General features: G+C 39.0%; 1 protein-coding gene across 1 annotated transcript; it reads left to right on the top strand.

Annotated features, from left to right (window-relative positions):
• Window positions 1-2,030: 2,030 nt before the first annotated feature.
• On the top strand, window positions 2,031-13,255 carry LOC137274515 (uncharacterized). The gene is made up of 5 exons (XM_067807741.1): window positions 2,031-2,379; window positions 2,668-2,751; window positions 3,210-3,295; window positions 12,252-12,552; window positions 13,155-13,255. The coding sequence occupies exons 1-5, from the start codon at window positions 2,031-2,033 to the stop codon at window positions 13,253-13,255; spliced, it is 921 nt and encodes a 306-aa protein (XP_067663842.1).
• Window positions 13,256-19,492: the final 6,237 nt, after the last annotated feature.

Raw genomic sequence — 19,492 nt, forward strand, 5'->3', positions numbered from 1 at the left:
AGAGACGAGGGGTGTTATGTCTAAATAGACGAGGCTTCATGCAAGGCTAACCTTTCACACTGAGGCTTTGGCCCTTAGAGCACGTTTCATCCTTCGCCTTAGCTTATAGCCTTTGTAACCTTTGGTCTTGACGTCATCCCTTGTCCAGAAGAATGCGTGTGGTTGTGGTAGTGCTAACACTGCGTCCTTGGATCTAGCTCTGTCCTTGATGTAATGAAGGCTACAACCATGATGTACCCAAGATCTAAACAGACCTGGAAGGATAGAGAGGTCAAAGGCTTCAAAGCTGCTACAAAGCTGACGAATAGCATATATAAGTGGAGAAGGTATTAATAATGGGATGGAATTTGCAGGAACGGATGGTTGGTTGGTGCATTTATGGAAAATTGCATGATGGATAAATGGCGGCGTGTCGATTGGTTATTGGTGGATGGATTGACAGTTGGTTGAAGAATGGTTGCAAGTTGGTGGATGAATTAGGTTTGTGTATAGTGAGTGGATGGCTCGAAGTTTGGATGGATAAATTGTGAGTGGATGGACATTTGGACTGTGAGGCTGGAGGAATTACTGTTCATGGATAGTTTGAGGGGTGTGAGGTGGTAGGTTCACAGGTGCATGGCGAGGAGTTGATGACTGATGGTAGGAAGATGAGTGGTTCATTTCACTATGTTGGTGGATGGGCGATAGATGCTGGTTGTGAACGAATGATAGATAGTGGTTGGTGGATGTAGACTGAAACAGATGGGACGGTGGGAGGATGGCCATTCTGTACGTTGCATGGATGGATGGATGTGGTGTGTGAGACAGTCATTTGGTGCATGGTGGGTGGTTAGATGGTTTATTCACATATCTGTTTGTATGAAGGATACTGTGTGGATGGGTCAGTTGGTGCATAATGGGTAGATGGTTTTGCTTGGATGATACATGGTATGGCTGAAGGTCGACTGGTGCGGGTGTTGATTGATGCTGGATGATTGTTCGGTAATTAAATCATTTACTACAAAAAATATTAAATGTAACAACACAATGAATGGAGAGCCTTATTCAATCTGTGTGTGCCTTGCTCAGTTAATGGAGAAAGTCATGTACACACAGATGAACTACCAAAGATCCCGAGTCTTGATTGGTTGACCAAACGCGTATGTTTCTACAAGCGCACAATAAATAGGTAACGCCTACCTGTAGACTAATTTCCTCATTAGCTTAACTTAGACCTGATCGTGCACTATTTGCTGGACATGCCGACCGATTTCGTATTAATGTCTGCAATTATTTTTCTTTGGACTATTCAACAACATCCTGTGAAATAATGTATCATTTTTATTCACAAGAATTGATTTCAATGTTTAGAGAGTGATTTATTCGTTTTACGAATGTTTGCTCAGCGCGTTAATCGATGCTTACGTTCATGTTTATGACCGCAATCTGTTTACGTCAGTTCTAAACTTACATTACTATATATGCTGGGCAAAAATAGTTAGGGATATTTGCAAATGTTGAAATTTTGAATAATGATCTATTTATTCACTGACTCACTGAAAAGAAATCATTCATAAAAATACCAATATCCCTAATTTATTTTGTCCAGTATAGTATAGGCGTTAACATTCACAACTAACGGAACCAAGACAGCTCACTTAAAGGAGAACATTGAGGCACAATCAGTATGGTGAGCAATGTAAAATCCCACAATGCATTCTCAGACAAGACGGACCTTAAAGCTCTATGGTACTTTTCTTAAAGGTGTCGGGTGGGATAGCCCAATGGGGAAAGCGTCCGCTTGTCAGGCTGAACCCCGATTCGATTGGTACAATGTGTGAAACATCTATCAAAGTTTGTTCAGAAGGTAACGAGAGTCCTCTGTCAGTAGCCATCTTAAAACCCTTATCTAATTGGTATGTTGGTATGACATACTTAATAACATTAAACAAATGGAATGGATCCTTAAAGCAAGATATATAACCACCACATTCCTCTTTATATTTTAAAAAATGTATTTCTGAAATGTTTGCCGAAATGATCTCTCATGCATGAAGAAGACCGACAGTGTTGTAGGTATAAGTGCTGTAGGTATAAGTATTGTAGGTATAAGTGTTGTAGGTATATTAAGTATTGTAGGTAAAAGTGTTGTAGGTATAAGTGTTGTAGGTATATTAAGTATTGTAGGTAAAAGTGTTGTAAGTATAAGTGTTGTAGATATATTAAGTATTGTAGGTAAAAGTGTTGTAGGTATAAGTGTTGTAGGTATAAGTGTTGTATGTATAAGTATTGTAGGTGTAAGTGTTGTAGGCATAAGTGTTGTAGGCATAAGTGATGTAGGTATAATTGTTCTAGGTGTAAGTATTGTAGGTATAAGTGGTGTAGGTGTAAGTGTTGTAGGTATAAGTGTTGTAGGTACATTAAGTATTGTAGGTAAATGTATTGTAGGTCTAAGTGTTGTAGGTATAAGTGTTGTATGTATAAGTATTGTAGGTGTAAGTGTTGTAGGCATAAGTGTTGTAGGCATAAGTGATGTAGGTATAATTGTTCTAGGTGTAAGTATTGTAGGTATAAGTGGTGTAGGTGTAAGTGTTGTAGGTATAAGTGTTGTAGGTATAAGTGTTGTAGGTATAAGTGTTGTAGGCATAAGTGTTATAGGTATAAGTGGTGTAGGTATAAGTGGTGTAGGTATATTAAGTATTGTAGGTCTAAGTATTGTAGGTATAAGTGTTGTAGGTGTAAGTATTGAAGGTATAAGTGGTGTAGGCATAAGTATTGTAGGTGTAAGTGTTGTAGGTATAATTGTTCTAGGTATAAGTGTTGTAGGTATAATTGTTGTAAGTATAAGTATTGTAGGCATAAGTGTTGTAGGCATAAGTGTTGTAGGTATAATTGTTGTAGGTGTAAGTATTGTAGGTAAAAGTGTTGTAGGTCTAAGTGTTGTATGTATAAATGTTCTAGGTATAAGTATGTAGGTATAAGTGTTGTAGGCATAAGTGTTGTAGGTATAAGTGTTGTAGGTGTAAGTGTTGTAGGTATAATTGTTGTAGATATAGATATTGTAGGTCTAAGTGTTGTAGGTCTAAGTGTTGTAGGTCTAAGTGTTGTAGGCATAAGTGTTGTAGGCATAAGTATTGTAGGTCTAAGTGTTGTAGGTCTAAGTGTTGTAGGTCTAAGTGTTGTAGGTCTAAGTGTTGTAGGCATAAGTGTTGTAGGCATAAGTATTGTAGGTCTAAGTGTTGTAGGCATAAGTGTTGTAGGCATAAGTGTTGTAGGTCTAAGTGTTGTAGGTCTAATTGTTGTAGGCATAAGTGTTGTAGGTCTAAGTGTTGTAGGTCTAAGTGTTGTAGGTAGAATTGTTGTAGGCATAAGTGTTGTAGGTCTAAGTGTTGTAGGTCTAAGTATTGTAGGTATAAGTATTGTAGGTAAAAGTGTTGTAGGTCTAAGTATTGTAGGTATAAGTATTGTAGGTAAAAGTGTTGTAGGTCTAAGTATTGTAGGTAAAAGTGTTGTAGGTATAAGTATTGTAGGTATAAGTATTGTAGGTAAAAGTGTTGTAGGTCTAAGTGTTGTAGGTATAAGTATTGTAGGTAAAAGTGTTGTAGGTCTAAGTGTTGTAGGTATAAGTGTTGTGACGTCACAGCCCTGGATAGTTGGCAATGTTTACATGTCAGTATGGAGTAGATAATTCACAGAATTATTCGTGTGGATCCTAGATTCTTCACATTATCATCAGAGGCGATACGGCAACCTAGGAGTTAAAGTTTCGCTCGTCACGCCTAAGACCTGGGTTGAATTCTCCACATGAGAACAATAACAATGAAGATAATTTCTGGTGTTCCCCAACGTTGATATTGCTTGAATTCGCTCACTCAGATATATCCTCACCCAGTTTATAAGTCAGTACGTCAATAAATGATGGACACTATACAAAATGTCCGAAGTTAGTTCCGTATCAGGGCCCCTATTCTCGAAAGGATCCTAGCCCTAGGATATCCTAACTTTGATCCTAGGGTCTAGGATAGGTGTCCTACCTCATTCTCGAAAAGTATCCTAACACTAGTACATCCTAACTTAGGACAAATCTGTTCTGACTTGTCCTAAGTCCATCTCAGTGGAAATCAAAGCCAACTTGATAAGGGAAGTAACTTCTGTTTATTTCCTAAGTGAATTTTCACTTTGTGAGGTGACGCATAATGAAAGTTCAAGTCATGATAATCATTAAAAAATCAAATGATAATACATTTTGCACGTCTTAATTCTCTTTTTGGCAGACTTTCAAAATCTGACGACAAATGTTATGTCCTAGTTTAATAAATGAATTTGATATGATCAAAATATCGAATACGTTAACATGTAACAATACTTAGATCTGATAAAATATTTTAGATCTATTCGAGAACATGTTCACTCTATTTTTCTGGATACAAGGTATGAATTTTTATTATGACTATAATTAATTACAATTTCTTCTAAATCAAAAGGTGAATTTCACCACTTTCAAACATTTAACTTCGATTTCTAGTCTTATCATTTGTCTTGTAAACGAGATCGTAGCTGCCCTTACATATGTGTTTTTCATGCAATGAATTAAGGGTAATATTTATGTGAACTTGATGAAGGTTTTTTTTCTGTCTCATCTACTGAAGAGCTCGCTATCCCAGCTAGGATCTGTTACCCAACTTAGTACAAGAATAAGATCGTTTGGAGAATGGGTCTTATCTTAACAGTAGGATGTCCTAACTCCTGTCCTAACTAGTTAGGATCTGTCTTAGCTGGGACACTTTCGAGAATAGGCACCCAGTAGTAGTACCGACTCACTTACACACCAACCTCAAAAATGACGCCATTATCACTAGAGGATTATCATAAAAATGTGCAGCTTTTACCTGTAGTGCAATACGCGATGTATTTGAAACTCCCCTAACATTTAAAGGCCATGTGCGCCTTTCCGATCACTGTTAAAGAGGAACTGACGGAACTAGCGCCTACCAAGTCGTTCAAACCCCATTTTTGTGTCTATGTCAATTTCTATCACGTATATAATATATACGTACCTTGGTTGCCCTTCTTACTAAAGGATGATGTTTCACTTTAAGTAGCCGCAACATTTCAACTTTCAACCAGAACAGCCCCGTTGGTATTCGAGTCCTATAACAGCAAATATAAACATACTGCCCTGCAGGTACTAATGACTTCAAAACACCACGTTCTCATTTCTTCATTTGAACGTTAAATTTGCGTGAAATCTTGGACAAGGGCCGATAGCAAATGTATCAACACCCTGCTAATGGATGCAGAACAGTTCATTTCGCTATCGTAAAGGTCATTTAATACAATCCAACTCGTGTTTGCCAAACATCGAGAATAGGCTCGCAACGTTATGATATCAATCATATCTGTGCAATCAGCCGCTTTATTTCCATCCAAGCTATTTCCTTTCGCTGCCTAAACGCAATAATTGTCTAAGACAAGAAACCATTTGTATAGTAAATCCACTCAGCGCCATGCAAACCATTGATGAATTCATCCAGACAGAAATATCCATTTTCCCTTCGAGGCAGCAGACCACTGGGCTTTGTTAAGTGATATTTGTTCTCTAGGGATGATAAACACTTACAGTTATTTCTACCAATTTCTACCAATTTCTACCAATCAACGCCGCATGAAACGTTGCATGAGACGGCAGGTGACGTCAACGTCCCTTCCGTAAGAGGTCATCTCTGCCTTGACAATTGAGATGGAGGAGGCTCGATCGCTCTGTTTGCTTTGTATGCAATTATATGTCTCTATCCTGCAATTGCCATCAAGCTTGACAAATCAGCTGTGTAGCGGTTGTTGAGATATCTCTTCCAGTAATTGACCACGATTGGCCTAGCGGATGATCATTGTGTGTTTTGACTGTCTTGAGGCTGGTGTGTAGGAATTGGATCCTTAATGAGGGTTATTTCAATAACTAAGACGTGGCTCTATCTTCTGAAGGGTTGCTATGCTCCATTAGACCTTTTCATATTTGTAGGAAAAGTGAATTATGTGCGGGTTGATATAAGGTCGTGTTTGGATATTGTTGATAACAGAACACAATGCGAGGAGATGATTGTGGAGTTAAATACAGCTGGATGGACTGAATGTAAGGTGGTGGGATTGAATGCCAGACAAAGAAGCAGACATGTAATCAGGAACAGATATCAAAATATACTTCAAACATGATTGAATCAAGCACTGATGGTTGAAGGGGGTCGGTGAGATATGTCTGTATGAATGTATAGGGTGGATGGTCATTTGACGCATGATGGATGGATAAATAGACGAATGGTGTAAGGGGTTGAGGTCGATTGGTGCATGATGGATGGATGGAAGGATGGAAGGATGGATGACTGGATGAGTGAATGGATATTGTGTGTTGAGGCCATTTAGTGCATGATATATGAGTGGAAGGAGATATAGTGTGTCGGGGGTCAATTAATGCAAATAGATGGATGTATGAATGGACGGATGGAGTGTGGGAGGGTCAAATGGGGCATGGTGGATGGATAGATGGACGGATGATGTATATCTGGGTCATTTGGTACATTATGGGTGGGTGGACGGACGGATGGTGTATGGAGAGTCGTTTGATGCAAGATGGATAGATGGTATGTGTCTTGATCATTTGGTACATGATGGATGGTGTGTTTCGGGGCCGTTTGGTGCATCATGGATGGATGGATGGATGGATGGATGGATGGATGGATGCCAAATTGCGGCTCCAAATTTCTGTCAAATACTCAGCCAAAGTGTTTGCTGACTGTGTGCTAACGGCTTCTTCTTACACTGCATATACTGAATAAGATATTCAGTGTCATCCCAGTTGGGTAACTTCAGGTTCACCTGTCAATGTTGTATCTTTAATGCTGAGGAGTGAGTGAGTACAGTTTTACGCCGCAGTCAAGCGATATGGCAGCGGTCTGTAAATAATCTAGTCTGCTCTAGACAATCCAGTGATAAACATCATGAATCTGAGCAACTGGGATACGATGACATTTGTAATTCAAGTCAGCCAGCATGGCCACCAGGGCCCGTTTGTTGCCTTTTACGACGAACATGGGCTGCTGAAGATCAGCTCTTACCCGAATAGTCACGGATTGCTGAGCAGCAGCTGAGTAACAACACACACTACCTGCAACCTCTCCGGGTATTACAGGGCATATGCTCGACCTAATGATCTTCCGCCCACTGGACACACTTAACTTCACTATGAAGGTGATCCCATAAGAACGGACACAATGTAGATGTTCACTGTAATCAAACACACACAGATAGACGAACAAACTAAACGACCTTGACATCAGTACATGAAAAATAGTTTTAAAAAATAGCCCTTTCAAGACTGGAAATTTCGTTTCTACAGCTACTCATGAAGTACTACTTATCTGCCTAATGGCTGTGTCTGGTTGCTCATAATATTGTCTCATCAATATGTCGGTCTGTCTCCGGCACCGGATCCGGAAATATCACTACCTACAATTACTTCTGATTGTGTCAGCTGTAGTCAGTTCTCTACGTAAGTCACATCTGACACCATGACGTTTACAGTATGCACGAACGGTGAGGCTTGGGTTATGGCTTTACCCCGAGCAGTCTCCCCCGTATTAATTCAAAATTAATTATTTATTATATAACAATTATTAGCAATTAAAGTATACATTAAAGTTGCATAATTACCCTTGCGTGAATATTCAACTGTGTGTGAATGGGTTGTACTCATGAATAACATGTTACAATCGTTTTAACGTGGACCTACACCTGCATCTACCGCATGGTTGTAAATAAAAGCAACAATTCCTTTGCAAACCCCGAACAAATTTCCGAGGCAGTTGTACAATTTCGACAATGCGATAAGATGCCTTACCCGTGTCCGTAAATGTGACTGTAAGGGTGGTTATACTCGTGGATGTATACAATTGTTGAATCAGTTGTGTGGTTGTACCCGAGTTTGTAAAATTGGTCTGTGCTCAAATTTGTACACGTGGTGGTTCATAATCATGTTTGAATCGCTTTTTGTAATTAAGATTGAACCGTGTTTGTGCACGTTGTAGTTGTGGTTCAATAAGTAGTCATTACCTCGGTTGTATGAATGGTGAGGCGAATATTTGTACCCGTTGTGTACACTACAACCTGAATCTGTGTTCATTCAATCGGCCACTAGTTTTCCCACCTAACAACTGCGTGTTGGGTGAAAGAGTTACTTAGGTTTTAGGACTTACTTAGGATACCTACACAGTGAATGTACACAAACGATGAATACCTTCACAGTGAATATATACAAATGACGGATACCTTCACAATTAATATACACAAATGAGGGATGCCTACATAATGGATAGATACAAACGATGGATACCTACAGAATGAATAATACAAATGACGAATACCTTCACAGTTAAAATATACAAATGGTGGATACCTTTACAGTCAATGTATACTAATGATGGATACCAACACATTGAATATACACAAGTGGTGAATACCTACACAATGAATAATACAAGACACTATTATGGATGACAACTTCTTTAATTCTTTTAACACAACGTTTCAAGGCTAATTCTTGCCGCTTAGTCAGGTGGAAAATGAAGCCTTGAAACGTTGTGTTAAAAGAATTAAAGAAGTTGTCATCCATAATAGTGTCTTGTATTACCTCACCAACTTCTAAATGCCTTTGAAGAATTTCATACACAATGAATATATACAAATCATGTAAATCAAACACTGTGAATATTTAGAAATGATGAATACCTTCACAGTTAACAGATACAAATGGTGAATACCTTCACAGTTAACAGATACAAATGGTGAATACCTTCACAGTTAACAGATACAAATGGTGAATATCTTCAGAGTAAATATATACAAATGCTGGATACCTTCACAATTAATATATACAAATGATGTAAACCTACACAGTGAATACATACAAATGATGAATACCTTCACAGTTAACAGATACAAATGGTGAATATCTTCAGAGTTAATATATACAAATGCTGGCATCCTTCGCAGTATAATGATGGCTGCCTTCACAGTGAATATTTACAAATGCTGGATACCTTCACAATTAATATATACAAATGATGTAAACCTACACAGTGAATACATACAAATGATGGATACCTTCACAGTTAACAGATACAAATGGTGAATATCTTCGGAGTTAATATATACAAATGCTGGCATCCTTCACAGTATAATGATGGCTGCCTTCACAGTGAATATATACAAATGATGGATACCTTCAGAGTTAATATATACAAATGATGGATACCTTCACATTTAATACATACAAATGATGTAAACCTACACAGTGAATATATATAAATGATGGATACCTTCACAGTTAATATATACAGTGGAAGCTGTCTAAACTGGCACTCACCGGGACTGAAGATAGAATCCGGTTTAAACAATATGTCTGTCTGTAGAGCTGATGATAAATGTACATGCCACGGGCCGGACTGAGATTTCATGCCGGTGTTGACAACTTGCCGGAATAGACATGTGCCGGTTTTCATAACTTCCACTGTACAAGCTATTGATGGATAACCTAGACTTAATACATACAAATGATGGATACCTTCACAGTTAATATATACTAATGATGGATACCTCCACAGGGAATACAAATGTATATACAAATGATGGATACATCCATAGTGAATATATACAAATGACTCATACCTACATAGTGAATATATACAAATGATGGATACCTACACAGTGATTGTATACAAATGCTACCTACTTAAGTACATAGTAACTGCAGTCAAACTGTCACCTACGCAAGCATACAGACAAATGTTCCCGCTGAATACAGTTAAAAATGTAAAGCCTTCTTTGCCGTCTCGCCACAGAGGCACAGCTCTGACAAAGCATACACACAGAGAGGAAGCTAAATATATTAACTATTAACCCCGAGCAGTGTGAATGCAGACCTCTACTGTAAACCTTCACAGGACTAAGTGAATAAATCCAACATTTTAATCAAGGCGTTTCCGCTGTTTAAAGGCTTATGGATGAAATGTATTTATTTAAACAGAATTTGATTAAATATACTTTCTCGTATCCAGACTCGTAAAATACATTAACTGTTGTTACTATTTGCAAGGTTTGTTACCGCCAGTCAAACCATACATTCAAAATCCACATATCATTTCTTCAAAGCAAATGATCATATCTTTATGTTCGGAAAGCAAACCAATTCCTACAAATTCCAATATATTTGCAATAAAAGAGCAATAATATTCAACTGTCGCCTTCATCTAGTTATAACCATTTTGAAAGCTTATATTCCAATACCAATTCGTCCTCTCCTTGTGATTTATCACTGAAGTGATAATACACCCAGATAACATTACACACTTATGTCGCACACTATTGGCCTGACCAGATGTACCCAATGTAATCAGAAGGTCAAATAAAGAAGGGCCATGACCTTATATCTTTCTAAAGGGTGTGTAATAAAATACCTGGCCAAGATTCTCGTGTTTTCAGAGCAATGAAATCAATACTTGATATACAATTATCATTTATTTGCAGCTTATACCAAAGTAATTCCTATCAGTAATTGTGAATATTTCATATATCCTTGATCTGATGTGTTAGGTGGGAAGATCGCGGTGTCGACATTGTATCGGTAACACAGACTTCAAATGCTGCAAGCATCGAATTATGAACATAAGTCCAGATTTATCTTCATCTTTAATCAACAGATTCCGGGTTTACTTGAAGGGTTCTCCTTATGTTACTGTCCGATGTGCTTTGAATTGACTGGTGTATATAAACAGCGATTCGCAATTTGGCTCGGTAGATTAAAGAGCGAAAAATACGATGTTTATTTACTAGTCGGAGAACAGGTCAATATTTGTTGAGTGTCAATGACACGTAGCTCTCATGTCGTTCATGAACAGGGTTTCAAGAGCGATATGTCAACAGTTAAATATACACATGAAAGGTCGTAGGAGTTATAACGCGGGTGCCTTTGTGCCTATATTGCGTCCCTTGTACAAGCCTGAACACCCGCTCAAGTCCTATGTCCTCCACTATGCACAACCACACTCGACCCTGGGCGTTGTTACGGCTCTAGAACGCCCCATCCTCTTGTCTCCCTCCAAGCCCCCGGTTCTTCTTAACGTCCAACACTCTACCCCTCCCACCCCACCTCCCTCTCATTTTAACGTCCAACGCTTTTCGCCGCCTGTATCCTACCAATCACACCCACCCCACCTCCCTCTCTTTTTAACGGCCAAACCCTCTCCTCTCCTCTCCTACTCCTCTTCGCCACCACACCCACCCCTCTATCTCTCCACACCCACCCCACTTCCTCTCACCTAAGCGTCCACCCCTCTCAGCCACCTACACTCTCCTTCCCACACCCACCCCACCTTTCTCGCTTCTTAACGTTCCAATCCTCTCCTACCCGTCTCCCTCTCCACACCCATCCCACCTCCCTCTCAACTTAACGTCCCTCTCCGCCACCTGCACCCCTCTCCACCCGACACCTACCCCACCGCCCGTTTTTCTTAACGCCCCAATCCTCTCCTCTCCCACCCTCTCAATCTCCACATCAACCCTACCTCTCTCTCTTCTTAACGTCCTACCATCATCTCTCCCATCCCTCTACGTCACTACACCCAATCCACCTCTCTCTCATCTTAACGTCCCAACCCTCTCCACCTCCGCCAACTATACCCCACCTCTATCTTAACGTCTCAACCTTTACCTCTCCAAACCCCCTCCCTCTTCACTCCCACCCCACCCCTCTCTCTCCTTAGCGTCCCAGCCCATTCCTTTCCCTCCCCACACCCCTCCACCTCTCTGTCATCTTAACGTCATATCCCTCTCCGCCACCCACCCCTGTCCACCTCCTCCCCAACCCCACCTCCCTCGTCCAGTCCTCTCCTCTGACACCTCTCTCCCTCTCAACACCCACCCCACCTCTCTCTCATCTTAACTTTCCCTTCCCACCTAACCCTCATCTTAACGCCCCACCCTTCTCTTTCCACCCGTCTCCACTTCCAAACCCATCCCACCTCCCACTCATCCGACCCGACCTTTGCACCCAACCTGTCTCCACCACCTCTCCCACCTCACCCCAAATACCACTCGTCTTAACCTTCCACCCTGTCCACCTTCCACCCAGAACCCGAACAACTTCCATCCCCTACCGGCCTCACAAACATGTGCAGCAATGTGAACACTAAACTCTCCTCACTTTTAAACCTTCTCCAATCTAGACATGCCCACCTTATACTCTTCACCCATCCTGCTTCCATTCACTAAAACCTCCCACTCGTTTCCACATCGCGAACCCACCACATCAGCCCCTCCATCCCCAGAACCCTGTCAGCATCCCTCCCAAACCGACTCCCCTCCATCTTCGAAACCCGGTCATCATCCCTCCCAACCCGACTCCCCTCCATCCCCAGAACCCAGTCAGCAACCCTCCCAACCCAACTCCCCTCCATCTCCAGAAACCTGTCAGTACCCCTCCCAAACCGCCCCTCTCCGCTCTACCTCTCATAGCCAATTTTATCAGTAACACAAATGATATAACGGGGTACCCCTGGAGGGGTAGTATTCTGTGTTGAGGGTTACAGGATGAGGGCTGGAAGGGTTCAAACGGTAGCATGTCCGGATCATAAGGTTAACACCACACTCTCAAGTGTTTGCTTCTGATGCTAGTATATCACTTACATCATTGATAAGATGTGACATTATACAAGATAGGTGCGTGCAAATGTTAAGGACTTTAGGAAAATACGTAAATTATATCCCTTAGTGTGTTTTATTAGCGACAGTGACAATGAAAAGTATCAACGTTGGATCCTCAAAGGTCTCTCACAAACATGAGTTTGGGAATTACCTACACAAACTGTGATTCACATGTTGCAGTATGTAAGGAGGGAGCACCATCATGTTAAATTTATCATTTTCTTCATCAAGGTCGTCGTTTTAGTCACCATTGGGTTAAAATGTCCATCTTCTTCATTAACATCGGCGTCTTCTTCCTCTACTACCACCACTAATACCTTTCCTAATCTGTTTACCTCATATCCAGTATCATCTTCTGCATCATCATTGATAATTAAATCTGATTAATAATACCTGTCAAAGTTATCATTTTCATAATTCTTCAGCATTGTTGCCAGTATCTTCCTTCGCCACCGTCGTCATCATCATTATCATCATCATCATCATCATCATCACCATCAATACCATGACCATTGGCGCCCCCTGATCATCACCACAAAGTACCATGATCATCGGAGCATTAACTAATTATCATCATCATCATCATCATCATAATGCATGAATTGACGTCATCAAGAATATTAATTGATATATTCAACACCATTAAGTAATTATCTTCATCACAATCGCCTTCGGTAATCTGATCGCAAGTCGTTATATAAGGAATGCACGATTTACCATTTTATACTTTTTTACCAGTGCAAACAGTAGATGACCTCCTAACAACATTTCCCAGTCTGGGAGCCTCCCCGGTCTATTAACAGCCATGATTTCTTACAAATGTTGCAAAATAAGAGAAAAACTGAAGAGCTTGTACCAAACCACCTCAACATAAAATCCAACCGCCAGTTTCCTTCCAAAGCCTGAAACCGCCTAACACATGTAGCGAGCTTTCTCCCCATGTCGCACAATGAATTCGATATTAATTTAATTGTCTTTTGATGGGGTTTTGACGAAGATTTCCGGTGACGCCGATCAAGATGAATGGCAGAGTAGCGGAGTTTGCAGCATCGGTGTGTGGAGTTCGCTGGAACCGTTGGGGCGAAGGACAGTTTTATGGCTGTTTATTTTTCGCCCATGAAAGAAAAGTTCTGTCCATTCAGACATAAAATGGAAATAAACTGATCCATCGCGTCGGCTTATGGTTTGGCGATGTGACGAAGTGAGAAAAGTCGTGGGGGTTTTGCTCTGAGGGCAGTAGGAGGACATTTGTGGTCAATCTATACACTGAGGAGATTTGATAGCGATGTTCGGAGCTCTTTACTAAACTCGTTACGCGTGATGTATGATTTCGCTTTGACAGGGCAATAAAAAAATCTAAACATAAGTATTAAGCTGAAGATGAGCATGTATATACATTCACGAGACGCTGCGTTTACGGTATTGTATTGGGAACCACACTTGTCATTACCATTCAATTCCAGTCCTTAGCATAAATTACAGTAAGAATCAGATGGGATTTTGGATAATGGCTGAACGGGTGAGAGATTTCGTTAACATCATTGAAAATATAAGCATCATAAATGTATGTTACATATTTTTACTAGAAATGAATGAACACCTTTAATGGATTTATGCAAAACAAGAAATAATGTGAAACTTGTATGCATTATGTGCAAAACAATATTGCTTTGTAACCGGTTGTGTCTAAAATGAGTTATATATAGACTCTGATAATATACATGTCCAATATAATATACATGTACTCTCATTTACTAGTGTTTAAATCTTAAAATATTTTTCGTTTAGACTTGATGGACTGTTAAAGTTACATTTATCGAATTACCTCATGATTTCATCTTATAAAAATATCATTTTACGCGCAACTGAATAATAACTACTCATTTGCAACCACATTTACTGACGTCATTCTGACGTCATACAATAATGCATGTACATATTACATAATAATGGTGATATGTACTGCTCAAAAGAAGTACAGAACATCGGATCTTACATTTTACTTGGATTTTAGAAAAGCCAACGAAGTCTATGTTATGAACGATGTCCCATATCACTGAAATACATTTATCTGTCCGATCGTGCCGGATGTTCCTTAACTTATTGCGCGTAATGTAGCATCAGTGAGAATGAAACACAAGACATTGGGTATACAGTTGACAACATATGAATTTGAAAAAGTTCTGTAAGATATTGATAATGGTGTTCTAAATTACAAGAATGAAAACATATAGTAACACTCTCAAATAGTAAACTCGTTATACAACAGGTTGCCGAGTGTAGAACACGATGGCTGTCAGTATCTTGCAGTACTGTACAACAGTATTTCACGCAGGTATTAGTATCAGATCATACTTCCGCTCAGAAGGAGGCCGCAGTTCAACTCAGAGAGACGTACCACAGAACCAGATCAATACAACATCAATAATCTCCATGTCAATCAGAAAAGGGGAGTACTTTTATGGCGCATCGGTGAACTGTCATTCTTTACTCTCGTTTTATCATTCTTTGGCGCAATTATAAGCATATGAAATTATAATTCCATGATCAACTCGTGGGTTTATCACTTCTGCGTCAGAGGATGGCTCTCGTTAAATACTGAGGTTTATTTTAGCATAATGAGATCATACCGATGGCACGTTATCTTAAACTTGAGCATGGAGTTGGTTCGTTTGCCAGTATTTTGTAACAAATTGGCCTGAATTAGAACTTGCACCAGTAATCTCTGGATTATGATATGATACTCTGATAGACTCCGCCTATTACCATATATGGCTGCTTTTTGGTTTCTTGCTTAGCGTTTCCTCGATCTACTCTGAGATGAAATGTAGCGTCAGTGATGTATATCTTTTGTCAATATATTTTCTTTATATTTTAGAAGAAATATATCATTTTACGTAGGAGTAGGAGGTAGGAGTAGGTAGGAGTTAATGTGCGCCATAAAGTTCCATACTAATTTCGTTTTGAAATAGTATCTCCCTACTGTAATATTTTACAATTGTGTTGCTGTCAGGTCTGTGTTTCACTGGGACAAACAAATGATGAATAAGCAAAAAACAAATCAAATAAAAGAGTCCAAGAAGTTTAAACTCAAGACAGTCTACAAACGCATGCAAGCAGAACATTACTTACGCAAAATGTATCAACGTATTTCTTATATTGGAAAAAAAGAAAACACGCAGTGAATGAAATCGCAATATAACTGAAATATTACTGAATTCGGCGTTAAACAGAAAATACAACAAACAAAGAACAAAAATGCTAAAATAGCGACCCCACGTCATTTGAGAATCCGTTTAGGAAACATTTACTTAAACTTATAAATACTCACATATCTGTGCAAGAAATCTATGTATTATTTAACACTGACTCAAATAGCAGCTGCTCTAGGCACATTTTAAAAAAAACATGACAAATTATTTGAAGAAATTATGATGTACAGTTGTTTCAGGACGTGGTATCAACGCAGCCCCAAGCAAACGTGCCCAATCACTCAATCAATCATGATCTCAAATGCACTGTTGATTGACATACTCCCTCTACATATGATTGCATGTGCATGCATGTGATTAGAGAGAGATTAAAACTGGCTTATCTATATTGTTTTCCGCCAGTTCAGCCTTAAAGAACTCGATCTACTTGACAAATTATTCAGCAAGTTCTCATCTGCTTCTGACCTGATAAAATTACATATATTTAATCCCGAATAATGAGCAAAGTTTGTGATTTCAATTATGTTGAGCCTGCAATGTAAGTAAGAGTAAGTATACTGGCAAGTGCAAACATGTTTTTTACATTTTACAACCATTGCCATGGGAACGTTACGAAATCTGCGTTTTAATACCATTTTGCATGCAAGCTAGAAGTAAAAATCACCGCTTTCGTCCATAGGGCCCTGACAATGATAGAAACACATGTTGCCGGTTCCTAATCAATTTATCGATTGCTCAAACCATGTTTTAAAATAATACTCCAGGACGCGATGAAACGTAATATTACTGGCGACGGCCTGCATAATTAAGTGATGGAGACACAGCCTGTTCTATATTCATCATGAGCATTTATTAACATGGAATTGGAATGTTTTTATTTTCAATTTCTATCTCTGACTGATAAATCTTGTATGATTAATCAGTCAACTGTTCGGCAAAAGAAGGCAAACACAATGGTAGGTAAAGATGAAGCTAACAGGAAATGGTAATTCAATGGTCGTGTAGAATTTAAAACGAGTATCGTTGTTGTGTTTTAAAAGTTATGTTTACAGTGCTGTGGTAGTTGTTTTCAACCTAGAAAACAAAGTTTTCAGTCAGTTCCAGTTTTCACGTGTGTTCTTTCCTTGTACGACTTGTTACACCTATTCATTCAGACAGTCTATTTACTTTGGATGTTTTTATTTGCTTGAGAAAAAATTAGTCATGCTTCGGTTTTAGGAGTTGATGATGCATTTGTCCATTTCACAAATTTGAGAACAAGGAATTAGTTTTTAGAACACGTTCATGTAGGTTATGAGTCGTGTTCTTTTCCTACAAGTAATGACTAAGCGCTTTCGACCTCTTTTTATAGTTTGTTTGAGTAAAACAATATTATACAAACTTTCAAATATTCATGCTCTCAAAATCATTAATGCTGCCCTTCGAATTTTTAAGGATGCGTTACATGTATGACAATAAAGAAACAAGCACTATATTAGACGACTGGATATAAAACAGTTTTGATTTTAGAGATGAAAAGTTTATTTTTAAACCATGCAAAGACGTTTACTGATCTCTGCAGCGGACATTTATGAATTGTTTTAAGACAATATAAGCGTTATTTCTTTCACCTTAAGGAGCAGAGCATAGCAGCCTCTTTAAACTTAGCAAGCTTGACCAAGACATTCTCACCATGATTTACAGCTGCAATGTTTTTTATTTACTTATTTTTTTACAGAGTGGGGGCATTTACTGAATTCTGAAGAAATAAACTTATATAACTTTTTGAGAAGAATCTGAGTCAAAGATGTTGCACTATGCCAACGATTCATACATCCCAAACAGAAGTTTGCTCAATAGATTTAGACCGATTCTTGTGATGTCATGTAGCAGAGTTCTGGTGATATTGCTGGTATACTGCCAAAGGCGGCGTCAAACCATACTCACTCACCGGTAAGACGGAGTGTCACTATTATCCTTACGTTTATCCCAAATCTTGATAAAGGCTGCCATGTGTCAAAATTTCCAAATACTTTGTCAGCCCATGTAAATCTTTACATGCCATAAAACTATATAAAAAAAGCTGTGACGTTGTGTAAATTTTAAAACATATCTGCAAGGAAATTTATCAGAATTTTAATAGACGTTTAAAGACATGTTTCTTCAGAGGTACTGGGGAATGCGGGGGGATTTAGACGGCACAGGTCGAACGGACTCGGTATGTTGATGAATTGTTTACATACATCACAAAACGTAGTTTCGGAGTCTGGGATGTGATAAATTTCAATATTCCAAGGGAAGCGTCTGTGTGCCTGTGCTTCTGATTTTACATTCAACTTCTTAAAGTGTCGGGAAATCATTTTTAAAACAGAGTGATTAAACACGCGTACTTGTAATTGAGTCCTCATTGCGATTAATATTTTTAACAGCCTTTACCGGATTTACAAAGAGTTTCAACTGAACGTATTAAAGTTGATTTTATCATTCACAAGCACAGGAAATGAGCAGGTTTTATAAGTATTGTTCTTATGCATATTCAAAGGTCAGAGAATAATCAGTCTCGTCTGTCTGCCAAAACTATCATACAATAGTGGCGAAATTTATTCGAATGGATCAATGATTTGGTTGCGTAAAGGGTGTAAGTGTGCCCTTCACGTCCAGAGACACCCGCCACTCATTCAGGTACAACATGCATATATTTTATTATATATTTATTTTTTGGTTTTAATAGAATAGTGTTAAACAAAGTAGTTAGCACGAAGTGGATAAATGTCACTAGTAAAAAGAAGCTTACACAATAACGGGGCACATAAGGGGAAGATTAATCGGCTGTGTAAACGGTAATCAATTTCACGTGCATTTCCTGTCCATCAAATGTCAAACACGCGTGTCACGAAATTCATGCCAGGGAAGTTATCTTCACCTCAAATATAAATCGGGTTTATGCTGTTTTTTCATGACAGGTGATGTAACCCTTCCAGAAAACAAGATACAGGAATGTGATAATCGATCGTTTGACCATATCCCTGTGTCCTGACGCGACGCTGGATTAAAGAGGGACTGGTTGCTCGGGAAACTCCGGAATTTCCCGATGTCGCTTCGGGATCAGTCATTTAGCTCGATAATTTTTCCACTCTGCAACAGATTGCAAAGTTAGATTAACAATATCTTAATTCGTGATAGCTGGCGCTTGAGAGAAAACCTTGCATCGCGCTAATGTCGCAAGCTTTACAGCATTAAGCTAGTGTAGGAAATCGAGACTTGTATTTGCAGATCGATTAACCAAATGTTTTCCTTTTTGACTCGTGTTTTGAGACAATCTGTCAAGATCTAAGTTTATACAGCCTTGAAATCAACATGAAATGTACACGTTTCTTAAATATTTTGATAATTTCGCTAGAATGTTGCTGCCTCGAAATCAGTTTGTCAGAAATGTTATGCGAGTAAAAATTCAGACGGGATTCAGACATTTTTCAAACCGTTGTAATTCTAAATGATTTAATTGTGTCTTTATAGCCCCTTGGCGTCCAACAACTTTTAAAATCTTACCCGAACATCTTGAAAACTGCTGA

This window comes from Haliotis asinina, chromosome 2, assembly GCF_037392515.1.
Source record: "Haliotis asinina isolate JCU_RB_2024 chromosome 2, JCU_Hal_asi_v2, whole genome shotgun sequence".
Taxonomy (NCBI): Eukaryota; Metazoa; Mollusca; class Gastropoda; order Lepetellida; family Haliotidae; genus Haliotis; species Haliotis asinina.

Excerpts from the sequence above, each read along its gene's own strand:
- LOC137274515 (XM_067807741.1), top strand. The coding sequence starts at position 2,031 with ATGAAGAAGACCGACAGTGTTGTAGGTATAAGTGCTGTAGGTATAAGT. Across the intron at positions 2,380-2,667 it reads TGTAGGTGTAAGTGTTGTAG|GTATATTAAGTATTGTAGGT; the intron begins GTATAAGTGTTG and ends TAAGTGGTGTAG. Across the intron at positions 2,752-3,209 it reads TATAAGTGGTGTAGGCATAA|GTCTAAGTGTTGTAGGCATA; the intron begins GTATTGTAGGTG and ends TAAGTATTGTAG.